The following is a 14,370-nucleotide window of genomic DNA, read 5'->3' on the forward strand; positions in this document are numbered from 1 at the left end:
TCAAATTCCATATGCTCAGAGATTGATGTATACCATGATGATAACATTTCTTCGTGGCCGAACAATACAGCCTGATTGTTTCCTGGGTCTACCAGATTAACGGTCCGCACCGGAATGAGAGCTTTTCTCAGAGCGAATGCCAGAGGAAATGCTCAGAATGGCAGGTGGTTCATAAGAGATATTTGCAGTCACTTAAAAGTATTTCGATAAAACCTCGCGTACGACAGGGTTTTTAAACAAGCTGTGTTCTCCAGGTCTTATTATTGCGGAATCCCTCGTGTCAAAACCATGCGGTAGAACTGCTCTGCCTCAGTATTTAACAAGATATTCCATCATGACCTGAGGATACAAAACTGCTCTCCTTCCAAATTAGAACCGTTGGGCGTAACTCTCAGATGAAGTTGTCCAACTTCAGATGGAAACAGCTCTGTTTCACACCACTTCGCTTGGGGATAGCTTCGTAAACCTGTGGGCCAAAGGTGAAGTCGATCTGAAGCACTGCACCCAGCCCTCACAAACTACCAGACGAACGTAAAGTCGCGTCTAATATTCACTTAAACAACCTTGAATAGCCAGATTCTCTCGATTCCAGCTGTTATACTTCCCCCCTTTTCACCGCGTCAAAGCTTTCTAGCCTTCTAATCTTCGACTTTAAACCACCTCCTTTATTCTCAACGTTCTAACTCAATTTTTGACTTTTGCTTTTCCACCGCTATCGATATTCATACACAATGGCCACACTGTCGCTCCCGGAGTTCGAGCTCACGCTCGACGAGCAGCAAGCGGTGCCTTTGTTCTACGCAGATCTTGAGGTCCTGGATGACCCGGCGGTGCCTTATGAGACCAAGAAGTGGATGTTCGACACGATTTTGAGTATGGTAACCCCTGAAGATATACAATCAACACCACGGGTCTCGTCTAGAGAACAGGAGACTGACTGAGCTTCGCAGAAGACATGGTGCCCTACCGGTACCACGACGGGCCACGGATGTTCCCCGATATCAACTTCTACATGACCCTTCTGTACAACCGGCCCAACGACGAAGGGGTCTGGGGCCTAGTCTACCGATTTCACGAATGGATTTCCATGATGGCCACGTTTCACCCAGAGGAAGCAGACCAGGCCATCGCGGCCTTGGAGCTTCGCGCGATGTCCTACGGCTGGCCCAACACTCAGGCTCAAGAAACGTCGCCGGCGACTTCGCAGATGGGGCAGGCCTCGACATCACCTGGGCAGACGATCGCTCCATCACCGCTGGTTTCGTCGACGCCGGCTTCTCTCCAGGCGAAGAGAGCAAAGCCGAGCAACATGTACGAAACAGAGCACCAGCACCCGATTCTCACAGCAGAGCTCGTCGCTGCTCCTACCTTTCGATACAAAGGCGTCGTTCAGAACATGGACCACTTCGAGGAGCTCGACGATGCCTACGAACGGCACGTCAAGCGCGCAGCGGGCAAGGCGCCCGACGAAGACGCCTCCTGGCCATCGTCGGCCGAACAGCAACGCGCCTACGTCGAAAGCCTCTTCGGCCACGTTACCGACTTGGGCAACTTTTACGAGCTGAGAAAGGCACGCGAGCGCCTCGCCAAGCTTGAAAGTCAACAAGGTCGGCACTCATCCGAGGCTGCCGAGACCCCCTCCAGGAAGCGAAGAAGGGGTGCGGGGGGACAGGACGCCAGTTTCGACGCCGCTGTTCGGCCGAAGGGCATTAGCAAGACAGACTGGGCCCTGACGGACGCCGAGAGCGCACCCGTGGAACTGCTCGAGGCAGTGATCCACTATCAAATCTCTGACGTTGAGATTGAGCTTCTTTGTTGGAGACTGCTGGTAAGAGACGATTCCCGCCCTTTGATGAAGCTGGGAATTGACCAAGAGCCCTGTTTTTTTTTAGCGGGCTGCGATGGAGATGCAGCTCGGATTCACCATGAGGCCACTTTGGTCTGGCTCAAAGACAATCGCCATGTGGGAGCACTTTGATACATTTGCCGAGAGATGGCAGGCTATAAGTGAGAACGTGCTGGTAGGTTGCTGTGTCCCCCAATCGTTTGTCAAAAGCAAGCCTCTAACCTCCAACCCCGACAGGACTGCAAGATTCTCATCCACTCTCTCACTCGAGCAGACTGGATCTGCAAATACGCCGGCGCCCCATCCAAAGAGCGAGGTGTAAGTCTGCTTCTTGTCTCTCTCTCTCTCTTTGTTACTTGCGTTAAGAATGCCTCCTAACGTCACCTGTAGGGAAAGCTGAACAACGACTTGCTCAATGGGCGCCGTGATATCCAGAACCAGGTGGGCCGCGACGTCATCAAACAAAAGACGTTGCGCCAGGACTGGACGACCTCGGAAGACTTTGAGATCCGCAACAAAGAGGGCGAACTGGTTCTAAAGGCAGGCCACTTGGGCGACAAGAAGCGTCGACAGCTCGCAGTCAGGAGCCAAAAGGATGGGGAAAGCTAATCGAGGCGTATTGCGCATTTACTCCTCGGCTGCTGGCGGCCTCTTTATGCTCCAAGGTCCAATAGTCTTGCAGTATGACTCGGCATCAAGGCTATTGAAATAGACATTAATAATCAACTTAATGGCACATGCGCCGTTGGACTGGGCTGTGCTCGCAGTCCATTGATATGTGAGCGAAACCATTGTTCCACGGGAATATTTCACAAAGACATCACGGGTTGGAAGGCGTCAGAAAAGTCATGTGAATGATAAGCATGATGTTGTATATCTGTCTATGATGCTCTCCCCCTTTCCTTCTGTCATGACTATGCTTCCGGCCCCTTAACACCGCCCCGTTTCCACAAATGAACCAAACTGAGAACGACGTGCCAGAATAACAAAACAAAATAAAAGCTTGTATGAATGTTTTCCCAGATGACGGGGAAAATCTTGCAAGAGGCCCTTGTTAAAGCTTCAAATACCAGAGTCGGACTGCTGGAACTGCGCGTTCTTCGAGTACGAGTTCCACTGCGAGCACATGTCGTCGATGGCGTCGATCTTGACGGTGTTGACGATGTCGCTCGTGCGCTCGAGAAACTGGACGCTCAGGCCCTGGCTGACGTGCCACGCGATGTGGCAGTGGAACAGCCAGGCGCCGGGGTTGTCCGTCTTGAACGCCACGACGAGCCAGCCTCTGCCGGGCAGCGTGGTGACGTCGCGCCTCGTCGGGTTCTTGAAGTTGAGCTTGGAAGTGTCGGTCTGGGGGTTGAACCCTTGACCGTTGCCCACGCCGGCCGTGGGATCCGAGTGGCCGAGAATGTAAAAGTCGTGGCCGTGAAGATGCATGGGATGCTGTTGCTTTTTGTCAGTATGGTGCGGGTTGGGTGGGTTGCTGGCTGGGGGAGCACTTACAGGAGCAGGGAAGAGGTTCTCGACGACCCAGAATGCCCACTGAAAACGGTCAGTACGCGTTTGAAAAGTAAGAAAGAAGAGAAGAAAAGGTTGGTCTTGGGTATGTATACTTACGCTGTTTTCGTTCGGCACCTCAAAGACGTTGAATTGGGCAGGGTAATCGGTGTTGTTCTTGGCAAGGTAAGACAGCGTCGGCTCGTCCCAGTCGACGTCCATGGCCTGGCCGTTTACCTTCCAGTACACGCGCTGCTGGTTGGTCGTCCTGCTGGTGTCGACAGTGACGTCCAAGGAGTTGTCCTGAGTCTTGGAGAAGGCCGTGGAGTTGACGTTGACGCTGTAGATGGGCTCGTAGTCCGTCTTGTCCTGACACTGAGAGTCGGGGGGCGCCTGACCCGCGTCCTTGGGCATTATGTTGCTGGACGCGCCCTCGTACTGGAAGATGGAGGCGGGCTTGTTAATGTTGGTTGTGCCGCAGAGCCTGTTAGAGGCGAGCGTAACGTTGAACCAGTAGGCCTTGCTGGGGTCCTGGTCGGCGTCGATGAGGACGTCGTAGCGCTGGCCGACGGTGAGAAAGAGCGAGTCCGTCTCGAAAGGCTTGACGGGCACAAAGTCGGTTCCCGTGACTGTCATCTTGTGGTTGACGAGGTTGACGGTGAAGGAGTTGTCGACCGACATGTTGATGAGGCGGATCTTGTGAACCTTGCCCTTCTGGAGCGTCACGCGGGAGTAGGTTCCGCCGCCGTTCTTGTTCACGTTGGTGCCGTTGAAGAGGACGTTGTCGCTGGCAGGGACGGCCGCGGGCGCAGAGAAGGTTGCGCGGATCTCGTCGGCGGACTTGTAGTACCAGTCCGAGAGAGAGTAGACGCCGAGGTCCACGTCGTAGTTCTTGGAGGTCGGTCCGTCAATCTGGATGGTGCCCGCAACGCCGTTGGCGTACTGGTCAGAGAAGTGAGAGTGGTACCTGGCGGAGTCAGCTTTTTCCCACGTTGAGAAGGCCGAGGATCACGAGCTCACCATGAGGAGCCATACTGCTCAGCGCGCCACTCGTACGTCTTGCTGGAGCCCGGTGGGATGGGGCACTCAGTGATACCGTTGACTCCGTCGTTGACGTTGTTGTTCAGCTGTCTGAGCCCGTGCCAGTGCATGGACGTGCTGCGTCATGTCAGCTCGAATGCCCGCTGTTCGGTATGCCATCTGCGCCTCTCCACATACCCGTTTGTTCTGAGGTTGTTGACGACTCTCACGCGGATCTTGTCACCCCAGTTTGCCCTGATGTTAGGGCCCGGGAAGCCGCCTGCAACACATACTGCATTAGCATAGAATCGTCAATAGCCTCGATTGCCATTCCCTACCATTAATGAGCATGGCGTTAGTCTTGTCCATGCCATCTGCACCCTTGTACGTTGGGGGTTCAGTAAGGACCAAGGTATACTATCATATGTCAGCGCTGACCCGTCGCTCCGGCAGCTACAAACCCACCTCCCGAGTCACATTGGTGTCAGGAGTCTTCTCCTCGTAAGCAGTGTGGATGTCGAATCCGTCGACCCAACATTGTCTGTTGGTAGGTGTGTTGCATGACTTGGGGGCCTGGTCATCGTCGGTGTTCGCTGCCGGCTCATCCTGCCTCTTCGCGACGCCCGAGTTGGACGGGGCCGCTATAGCGAGGCCGTAGAGCAGAAAGAGCACGCTCTGCGAGAGTGTCGACCTCATTTCGGATATTGTTGTCTATTGAGAATAAGACATGAATGGAGTTTTCCACCACTAGAAATACTCACCTCGAAAGCAACCAATGCTACCGGTCCTATCACAAACTTCGCGCAATCGTCGTTATTAACGAAAGGAAGAGGAGAGAGAGAATGAGAAAGCCGAGTCTCAAGAGCTTCCAGAACCCCAAACCTCAAACGGTCGATCCAACCTCTAGATAAGGTGGAAATCCAGAGCTATAAAGTGTGGTCGCGGCGCAGGTTAACCTCGGAAGCACGGTGCTGTCGTTCGGGGATCGGTCGTGGTCCTAGCCTCTTCGGTCAAACAGTTGCGAGGAACTGATGGAGTTTGCGTAGCGCAGAGAGAGGCCCCGGTTCGACAACCCAGGTACCAGTTGGAGGCCTTTATACCAAGAGGGCGGGTTGGTTTCAACAGTTCGGGCCAGGGCGAGAGACGGGACGATGTTCCAAACAGTCTGAGTGGGAGTGAGCGGGCGCGGTCCTGACAGTCGGTTCGGGTACCAAGCGTTGTGCTCTCCGCCTTGATGACGGCTATCTAGATTTCCAGTCGAGCCCGAGTGGGCGAGTCTGCGTTTTTCTTTTTTTTGCCGCCTGCCCATGCCTCTCTGCCCATACCCGACCGGAACAGTGAACCGCGGCGGCGAGCATGCGAGGTAGTTCAGACCAGCATGTACCACATGGGCGCGAAGATGGGAATCTTGGAGCAAAGCAGTATGAAGACGGACGGCCGCCACCATGCAACTCTCGGGCGGTTCTCGGGTTCGCATAACTCCCCGTGGCGACGATGGGTATATCGGCATACCACACGCGCGCACTGCTATGGAAGAATTGTGCTCAGCATGCGCGATGATTCATCAAGGACCTACTTTGTATTCCTTGCATCAACTGGTTCTCATAAGCGCGTTCGGATGTTGTATTCTGCCCAAAGCTTGTTTGCTGCTGCTGCTGCTGCTGCTGGTGGGAGGACGGACATGGTAAAGCTGGATATTCTCGATTCCTTCCGCATGTTTCTCGCAGGGCTATGGTCCCAACCACTACAGTAGCGTGGCAATATCTCGCTCCCGACGATTTTGGTTCCCGCTGTCCTCCCCCCGTGTTAGCTCGTTTGAGGCGGCCGTCACCCTCGGCCCCGTCTTGGCTCTGCGCAGCTAAGCCTATCTTGCGTTTGGCGGCAATGGTCTGAGCAATGTGGCTGTACCTGTGTCAAGAACGGCCAGTCCGCAGGGCGCTCAGGCACGGCAAGCGGCGACATCCCACCTGGCGGCCGCTATGTCCCTTTTGTTCCTTCGTGACAGACACATGAGCGGCAAGGGCACAGCGCCTCCTCGGCCGGCACATGTGGCGGCTGACAGCGCAAAACGGCCGTGCGGTCGTATGAGGGACTGCCGAGGGAGGCAACGTAAACTCAAGAGGATTTCATCTTCTGCCCGAGGATCGAACCAAAACGACGCCAAACAATTCACTCCCCCCCTCCCTCCCTCCATCCAATCCGCCGCAAGCCGTCGTCTACTCGCCACTCCCTCCGGGTAGCCGTGTTGAAAGACGTGCGGATGTCAAGTTTGACGCGGCCCATGTTTCCGGTTCGGGTTGGATGAGCGTAACAAGCTTTCCGAAATACACCCGCTGGTCAGGTGGGAGTCGATCTGGTAAAGATGCGCGCGGCTATGGCGACAAATCTGGCAGGGTGGGCGGTGGCGAGGGGGGGGCAAACTGGCTGGGTTTGATAGGGTCATGGACGTGGGAAGGCTATTATTCCAGATAACTCACGCATGCAACTCTATGGGGTCAGTGGGCGGCTACTCCACCACCCCGAGAGGATCGTGCCTGTTGGAAGTTGTCCATAGGGTTGCTCAAAGCGGCGCATCGGACCACATCGGACGGGCTGATGAGAGCGAAGCTTCGGTGGCACCTTGAGCCAAAATCCCCAATTTCCTTGTTTTCTCCGCCGATGAACGATATAACAAGTGCATTGCATGGAGATAGGCTTGTGCTTTAAATACCAACAGACGGAGCAATCAACCATTCGATATCGAATTTAGCATCCTCGGTGCTCAGCACTTGACGGCAACAATCAGACTGAGCTCAAACCGAGGGAAGACCCCTCGATGCTGAGGCCGATGTGACCGGTCTCTCGTGGTGGTGGTCTGACATGGGCGGCCGTTCCAACGGCGCAGAGCCAAAGCAAACTTAAAAGTTACTTCAGAGCACGTCTGGCGGGACACTGGTCAGCAGCATCACGTTGTGATGGGGCGCTTGGGTGAATGTGAATGATTCCATATTGAGTTCCCCTGCCGTGGAAGGGCTGTGCCGGGGGAGTTCGCCATGACGAAGGAAAAAAGAAAAAAAGAAAAGAAAAAAAAGAAACGAAGGTGAGTACAAAAACGCAAAAGAAGAGATAGCACAACCTGGTTTCGATCCAGGGACCTCTGGGTTATGAGCCCAGCGCTCTACCCCTGAGCTATTGTGCTTGATACGAGGTACTCCTTGTTGGAGAGGCAGAGGCACAGGATGACTATTAGGGTTTTGCCATTTGTGGACCGTTTTGACATTCGCCCATCCGTCTGCCTTTGCTTGCTATTCGGACTTTGTGCGAGTGGGTCTTTCTCGGTGCAGGATTTTCACTTTCAAGGTTCCGGCGAATTGGCCTCACCTGTTCTGGGATGAGGACAGCAAAAGGGAAGGCCCGGAAGATGATGGGGAACAACCCTACTGCGAAGAGAATCATCAGGAAAGAAGCAAGACAGTGAGTGTGCCTGTGAACGCGTGCATTCTCTGCCAAGCAGTGGCAATTTTGCAACGTCCCGTGGCAAAAAGGACCACGGCCGGTAGTAAGGTGGGGCCGTATCCGGCCGGCATAAGCGGGCCATCATCTCCGGCTCGGCTTGGAGCCGACCCACTCGGCATCTTCTGCTGACTAACCAGCTTAGGCGCGTAGCATTTACCCTCCATTTGCAGACAGGACCAAGACTGAGGAAAATTACCCACCAGCCTTGGTCTACCCAGTCAATCCAACTCATTTCAATGTAAGAAACTTGAACGGCGTCGAGAAGCCCACGAGGAAGCACGGCAGCTCTTTCTTCTCGTCCGCAAATATGGCAACAGAGAGATGGACTAGGCGCATCTTCGTGAGCTAGCCGGCCCGAGTGTTTGGCCGCCTCTTGATATCGTTGTAACTTCTGGTCTGCTGTTTCCTTCTATTGTCATGTGTATGTAGGGTTATACTATCTCAATATTCACTCTTTTTGAATGCCTTTCAAACGTGATACGCAGAGTGAGACAGACGGGCATCACACAGGCATTTGGTGAGACATCCGGGGCTGTTAAGAAGACCTTCGTAGTAAATAGAACAGAATCCAGCTGTATGCCGCGAACAAGTCCAGTATGCTGCAAATAACAAGAGAGACATCCCAGTCGCACTTCGCACTGCGTGTCTTTGTTTCGATCGTTTCTTCACATGTCTAATCCGTCGAAAAGTTTCAGACTCCCTCTACCCGAGTACGTTTTGAGTCGATTTATCGAGGCCTCTTTGTCTTGGCCGGCACAGCATTTGAAGAGTCATTTCGCAAAAAAAGAACCGGTAACCCCCAATGGGTGTATTCATCATCACCCGCCCATTTTACAAAAACGCCATGCCTCCGACGGAAACAAGAAAAGAAAAAAACGCTGTCGGAGGGCTTGTGTATCAAAAGAAACAAAACCCATCTCATGTCGCTCTAGTCATAACGGGACAAACCCAGAAAACAAATTGTGGCTCTCTCTACCACTTGATGACCTTGTTGGGGAAGTACTCGTCAATGAGCTCCATGTAGTAGGGCTAGTATTTGCGTTAGTGACTGGCTGTCCACGCAGGGGTCGCAGGGGTCGCGAGCAAACGGCGGGGGGGAGACAGAACATACCTTGAGCTCCTCGACGGTGGGGGCATCGTCAGACTTGCTGTACAAGTCGTAGGGGTTGAAGGCCAGGACGGCCTTGAGGAGGTCCTCGTCGCCCTCCTTCATGAACTCGCGGTAGGCGCCCTCGCGGTGCCAGGGGTAGAAGGAGTGGTAGCGGATCATGGCGAGGGCCTCGCGGGGCAGGGTGGACTGCTCCTTGCAGACGGTGTACATGTACTCGTCGTGGCCCCAAGAGATCATGAGGTTCTCGATGCCGCATCCGGGCTCGTAGATGCCGTGCTTGGTGCTGTAGACCGGGTGGTTGTTGTCCGGGTTGGCCTCGAAGGTGGAGGGCAGGATGATGCGGGGGTCGAAGGCGCAGCCGACGGGGAAGGTGTCGCCGACGACGTCCCACTGGCCCTCGGCGCCGTAGAAGAAGAGGAGCTTGCCGAGGTCGTGGATGAGGCCAGTGAGCTGCATCCAGCGGGGCTTGCCGTCGCGGCGCATGGCCTCGGCGGTCTGGAGCAGATGCTGGATCTGGGAGAGCTCGGTGTCGGGGTCCGAGTTGTCGATGAGCGTGTTGAGCTTCTCCATGGCCTCCCAGATGGTCATCTCGTCGCGGCACGGCTTCTGGCCGGTGACGTCGATGGCGAACTTTTCGCGCGCCGCGAGGTTGTACTCGACCGTCTGCTTCTCGTGCTGCTCCTTGTAGAAGCTCTTGACGCGGTCGCAGGCATCCTCGTACTGGCGGAAGGCCGTCTTGTCCTTGTCCTGGTCGAATTTGGACTCCCCGGAGAAGTCGTCCTGCTGCTGCTGCTTGTTGATCTGGTCCTTGAGAATGTTCACCTCCTCGACAAAGTCGGTGGTCTGCTCCAGGGCGTGACCGTCGGTCCGGGCAGCGTAGGGGACGGCGACAACAGCGGCCATTGTGGCGATTGGAAGATTCGGAATTACTTAGGGATTTACAACAAGTCAAAGATACACAAAGATGGAAAGACGAAAAACCGTTGGATATGAAGACAAGAAATGGGATGCTTCTAATGGTATTCGCTCAAGATGATGGAGGATGCTGAAGACGAGTGTAATGTCTAAGGATGTGAGCCCTAGGGAGACAGCATTTAAATATGTTTGTTGCTTGGGAAAGACAAGACCAGACAGAATACGGATACAGGATTTGCTATTCCGGGCAGACGCCGAGATGGAGGAGGAAAACTCTGACACGGCGAGGTACCTGATGTTCACGCCACACGCGGTGCTCAGCCAAGGTACGGTTCGTCATGGAGGGCTGGACCTACTTGGACGGGACAGCAAAAAGGGAAAAAAACGCCAACTTGGTCACGCAGCCAGAATCGACATTCTCCATACCGAACAACAGAAAAGACCCCGCGCGAAGATCAGGGCGGGGTGTGATGTAAATTGGAGCAGGAAAGACGGGGCGCGGTCCAGCTCTGTGGAGAGATGCGACGACATGCAACCGGAGTGCGAGGGGATTCCAGGTTTTTGATTCCGGTTGTTTGAATGAGGATAAAGTCGCCGAAGACCCTTGTGGGGCACTGTCCCTCTTCTCTTCACTGTTCGGGGAGAATGAACAATTTTAATCATCACGTGACATAAGCCACTTGTGAATCTGCCTAGCTAGTCCCAATCGAGACTAATGCGAGCTGTGTGAGAGAGCACCAAAATCCCGACGACCTCATTTATAGCCAAAATCCGCGAGACCATCCCTGCATCTCCAACGGTTCAAACGCTTATTCTACTCCGTACACCTTTACCTCCCGCCTTTCCCATCTGCCGCGTTAAAAATTGCATCCTAGGGTGGATGGCCAAGAGAAAGGTGTAACCTGACGGCACCCTGCTCTGCATCTCTCATCCCTTGGGGCAAAGCTTGATTGTGGTCCCCGCCGCATCGTCATGGGATTTGCAAACCAGCCTCGATTATTTCCTCTTTTGGCGGCGCGGCCTCTCGTACTAGTCAGTTTCTACGTGCCCGTCTTTTCAACGTCGCTTTTTCAGGGTCCGCCCCATGCGGGGTGAGTTTATCCCCCCCCGCGAGCTTCCCCTACTCCTTTCAGTAATGGCCTTGCACTGATTGGATCCAGCTGGGCAAGCTGCCTGATTCGCCTGCCCGAGGGTCCTTCGCCCAGACTCTACTACCCCTCGTTGTCTCGGCCTTCCCCCCGAGCTTCTAATCTAAGCACGCATTGAGGCGTTCCTGTCCCGGCATCGACATTGGTCAGAAAGTGGCTCTTCTGTAGGAAAGTGTCTGACGCTAATTCAGCGGGAGCTGTTCCGTACCGGGGCGGGCTAGGTGGACATGACTTACACAGCGTCACGCGGACGGTATTGCCCATGCGGGGAGAAGTATGGACAGCAAATAGCCACCAAACAGGCGCCAGACACACACGCGCAACTACGAGGTTGAAATCAAGTAGGTGGGTCGAATTGCGAAATATGTCCCATCGTTCTTGAGCATGCGTCGCCTGCCACTACCTCAGCCATCCCGGCTAAGCCGGTCAGATACTTTCCATCACAGACACGGAATCTACACCGTGCCGGGTATCAATAGATGCTAAAACCAACAGAAATCTAAATCTGGGGGGGATGCATGCCGTCCAACCCAGCCCACCCAAGCCCATCGTGATCTGGAACCAGTCCCAAGCGGGAGGCGACCCCTCATCGGGGGCGGCCGCCCAAAGGAAAAAAGAAAAAAACAAAAACAAAAATCCCATCCCCATGACCCAATCGAGGAGGCCGTCGTCAAACATTCCCCGAGCGGCTGCCCCGCCACCCCCGGGTTCCACCGGCCCTCATCCCTCGCCCATGGCGTCCACATCTATCCACCCCCATGCACTCATCAGCTGCTCGCGCACCGCCGTCGTGGGCCGCGCGTGGGCCTGCTCGGTAATGCTCAGCATCTTCAGCAGCGCCTGTTGGTCGCGTCTGTTGTCGAACCGGTCACCGGCTGTGAAAAGATCCAAGTTAGCGTATGAGGCAAGGCACACGGAGCGCCGTTCAAAAACGGGATGCATAACATGTCTAACGGGAGAGGAGGGGGGGGAAGGGAAAAAAAAAAGAGAGAGAGAAAGAGAAATCTTACCGATGGCTATGCCCATGCAAGCCGTGAACATGGCCGGCGGTGACCACTGGTTGCACATGCCGATTCCGCACAGACTCCGTAACAGTTCCTGGATCTGCTCCGTGAGCCGCTTCTCTGCAGCCTTGCGGCCGCCGCCGACCCGCGGTATGCTCGGGTTGAACAGTGTGAGGTACATTTCGGCGAGGATGTGATGTTGGACGGCGATGACTGGCGAGCGTCAGTTTGGCGATCTGATCAGGCCTCATCGCGGACACCGCCCATGCTGAAAAGTCCACCGGCCGTTGCCAAGAGCCGAGGCAGATGGGAGCTCACTTACCGTGACACGCCTTCTGATACCACACCTCGGGGAAGGCCTCGTCTCTCGTTCTCTCGCGGAAAAAGATGGGCGTGTACGAGGGCGGCAGCGCGTTCTTCCATTCCCTGTTTGCCATCTCGAGCTGGCCCCATTGTAGGACGGACCCCGCCTCGGATCCGAAGCAGAAGTTGAGGACGTCGGCACAATGCACGATGGCGCGGTTCGCCCAGACAAAGTCGTCTCCCGGAGCCGTCGAGCGATCGACGATGGCGTGACTGAGGTTCATGCGGACGACCTGTTGATTGATGACGGCGCTGTAGATCTCCTGCCTCAAGCCGGCCCAGAAGCAGGCGGCGGTCAGGGTTCCCGGCGCTAGGAAGCGGTCTCCGGCGTTGACGAAGGCGTGGATGCCGAGGAGGTGGCCATGCGCGTCCTGGCCAAGGGTGTTGACGTCAATCTCCTCGAGGACCCGGAGGATGATGGTGGCGGCGAACAGGTTCTCGTCTGACACGGTGCTGGCGTGGTCGAGCAGTGGGATGAGGTAGTTGAGGCACTGCTCGTGATAGCGGTTCGAGGCCAGCGAGTCGTAGGCGCTTGTCAGGCTGAGATGCCGTGCCGCCAGCGCGAAGATGGCGTTCAGGAGGATGGGGCACGAGCCGGACCGCTGCGGCACTTCGGTCTCGAAGTGCCTGATGGGGTCACATAGATCGAGCTGCGTCGCCGGTCAGTGGTCTTTCCCCTTGCCGCTCGAGAAAGAAGGCAGGGCGTCGGCCTTTGACATACCCAGAACCCTAGCTTCTCCACGAAGTGACGGAACAGAGTAGCTTCTTGGCGGCCGATGAGCGGCCACGCGGGACGATCGGTATATATGCCTTCAAATGGCGGCAGCACGGACTGCATAGGAGGTAAAGTCATGGCCGAATCGGACTGGGACGGCTCTCGTCGATCATCATGAGGGCTGAAGTGGTCGGCGTCGGGCGTGTTCGGCGATGCCCGTGGCGGCGGTCGGGCAGGCTCGCTAATGACTTCGCGTTCGTGGCGGCCTTCGGGTGGGCTTCCGTGATTGTTGTCATGACTGTTCTCATGATGGCTCTCATGGGGGCTTTCGTGATGTCTCCCACGACGGTTCTCCTTTTGACTCCCGTTGGGGAGAGGCCAACTCGCCGCCTTGGCCGCCTGCAGCGGCGGGCGGTCAGCCGATGCGGTGGAACCGACGGTCGTGGTGCCCGGCGAGGTGTCGGTCGATTCGAGGTCTGCGGAAATGGAACCGACTACGGACTCGGCGCTGTCGATGTCATCGCTGACTCCAAGCTCAACCCCCCGCGTCTCGTCAACGAACTTGAGCTTCTTGGGCGTCGGAGGCCATTTGTGGCTCTCTTTGAAGACGGCGTGCTTGGGCACGCGGAACTTGTACCCCTTCTTGCACTCCCTGCCTGTCATCAGACACCGTCCGCAGACGGGGAGGACGCGATCACACCGCAGGTGCTGCTCGCGGCACTGTTCGCTATAAACAGAGTTTGCTGTCAGCCAAGTTGCCTTCCAAAATAAATAAAGATGAAGCAAACATGAGGGAATTCTCCCTCAGTCAGGCCTTTCGTTGGCACCAACAGATAGCGTCACCAACGCCGGAGTCCATCGAGCCATCTTTTCTTGCCGGCAACGACGAGCTGAAGGCATCCCACGAGATATTTCGCTATAGCTCGTCTCTCGCCTTTCGTTCTCACGGCCGCCTGTCCAGATTCGAATGGCCTCGTCGACTCCGAAAGAGGCGTTTTTTCCCGAAGCGACCCCTGCACCCTCTCACGGCGGTGGATCATCCCCCCTTTCAAGTCTCACTCACCAAGTGGTGGCACTCAACGAATCAGGCGCTTCGGGAGATGGCATGGCGCCCTGAGCGACTCGAAAGGTGCAATTCTTTCCGATGAAAATGTCAAATGAATTGAAACCTGGGGAAGATGGAGCAAAATCTGGGGAGCCCCTCGATTTTTGAGCAGATCTGTGTGGGATTTGAGTTGAGGCTCTCGAGTCCGGGGCTG

The 14,370-nt window shown here is 55.5% G+C and overlaps 5 protein-coding genes and 1 non-coding gene across 6 annotated transcripts; 1 reads left to right on the plus strand and 5 right to left on the minus strand.

Moving 5' to 3' along the window:
* Positions 1 to 731: 731 nt before the first annotated feature.
* LY79DRAFT_590528 (uncharacterized protein) lies at positions 732 to 2,455 on the plus strand (the record flags this gene model as incomplete). The annotated part of the gene is made up of 5 exons (XM_060561166.1): positions 732 to 873; positions 951 to 1,828; positions 1,893 to 2,021; positions 2,084 to 2,164; positions 2,237 to 2,455. The coding sequence occupies 5 exons, from the start codon at positions 732 to 734 to the stop codon at positions 2,453 to 2,455; spliced, it is 1,449 nt and encodes a 482-aa protein (XP_060413820.1).
* A 249-nt stretch (positions 2,456 to 2,704) lies between these two features.
* LY79DRAFT_221561 (multicopper oxidase) lies at positions 2,705 to 5,231 on the minus strand. Its single transcript, XM_060551610.1, has 8 exons — positions 5,122 to 5,231; positions 4,826 to 5,071; positions 4,699 to 4,777; positions 4,559 to 4,640; positions 4,361 to 4,498; positions 3,461 to 4,307; positions 3,347 to 3,385; positions 2,705 to 3,286 (listed from the first exon to the last, which is right to left on the minus strand). The coding sequence occupies exons 2-8, from the start codon at positions 5,054 to 5,056 to the stop codon at positions 2,909 to 2,911; spliced, it is 1,794 nt and encodes a 597-aa protein (XP_060413821.1). The 5' UTR covers positions 5,057 to 5,071; positions 5,122 to 5,231; the 3' UTR covers positions 2,705 to 2,908.
* Positions 4,953 to 5,980, minus strand: LY79DRAFT_221570 (uncharacterized protein). The gene is made up of 2 exons (XM_060551611.1): positions 5,122 to 5,980; positions 4,953 to 5,071 (listed from the first exon to the last, which is right to left on the minus strand). The coding sequence occupies exon 1, from the start codon at positions 5,868 to 5,870 to the stop codon at positions 5,358 to 5,360; it is 513 nt and encodes a 170-aa protein (XP_060413822.1). The 5' UTR covers positions 5,871 to 5,980; the 3' UTR covers positions 4,953 to 5,071; positions 5,122 to 5,357.
* Positions 5,981 to 7,466: 1,486 nt separating this feature from the next.
* Positions 7,467 to 7,538, minus strand: LY79DRAFT_t136. The gene has a single exon. It is a non-coding gene; the product is annotated as a tRNA-Met (tRNA).
* An 826-nt stretch (positions 7,539 to 8,364) lies between these two features.
* On the minus strand, positions 8,365 to 10,096 carry LY79DRAFT_221583 (inositol oxygenase). Its single transcript, XM_060551612.1, has 2 exons — positions 8,967 to 10,096; positions 8,365 to 8,884 (listed from the first exon to the last, which is right to left on the minus strand). Exons 1-2 carry the CDS (start codon positions 9,867 to 9,869, stop codon positions 8,828 to 8,830), a joined length of 960 nt encoding a protein of 319 aa, XP_060413823.1. The 5' UTR covers positions 9,870 to 10,096; the 3' UTR covers positions 8,365 to 8,827.
* Positions 10,097 to 11,265: 1,169 nt separating this feature from the next.
* LY79DRAFT_221621 (uncharacterized protein) lies at positions 11,266 to 13,972 on the minus strand. The gene is made up of 4 exons (XM_060551615.1): positions 13,118 to 13,972; positions 12,356 to 13,046; positions 12,040 to 12,246; positions 11,266 to 11,904 (listed from the first exon to the last, which is right to left on the minus strand). Exons 1-4 carry the CDS (start codon positions 13,772 to 13,774, stop codon positions 11,750 to 11,752), a joined length of 1,710 nt encoding a protein of 569 aa, XP_060413824.1. The 5' UTR covers positions 13,775 to 13,972; the 3' UTR covers positions 11,266 to 11,749.
* Positions 13,973 to 14,370: the final 398 nt, after the last annotated feature.

Source organism: Colletotrichum navitas (genome assembly GCF_030913465.1).
Source record: "Colletotrichum navitas strain CBS 125086 chromosome Unknown LY79scaffold_32, whole genome shotgun sequence".
Lineage (NCBI taxonomy): Eukaryota > Fungi > Ascomycota > Sordariomycetes > Glomerellales > Glomerellaceae > Colletotrichum > Colletotrichum navitas.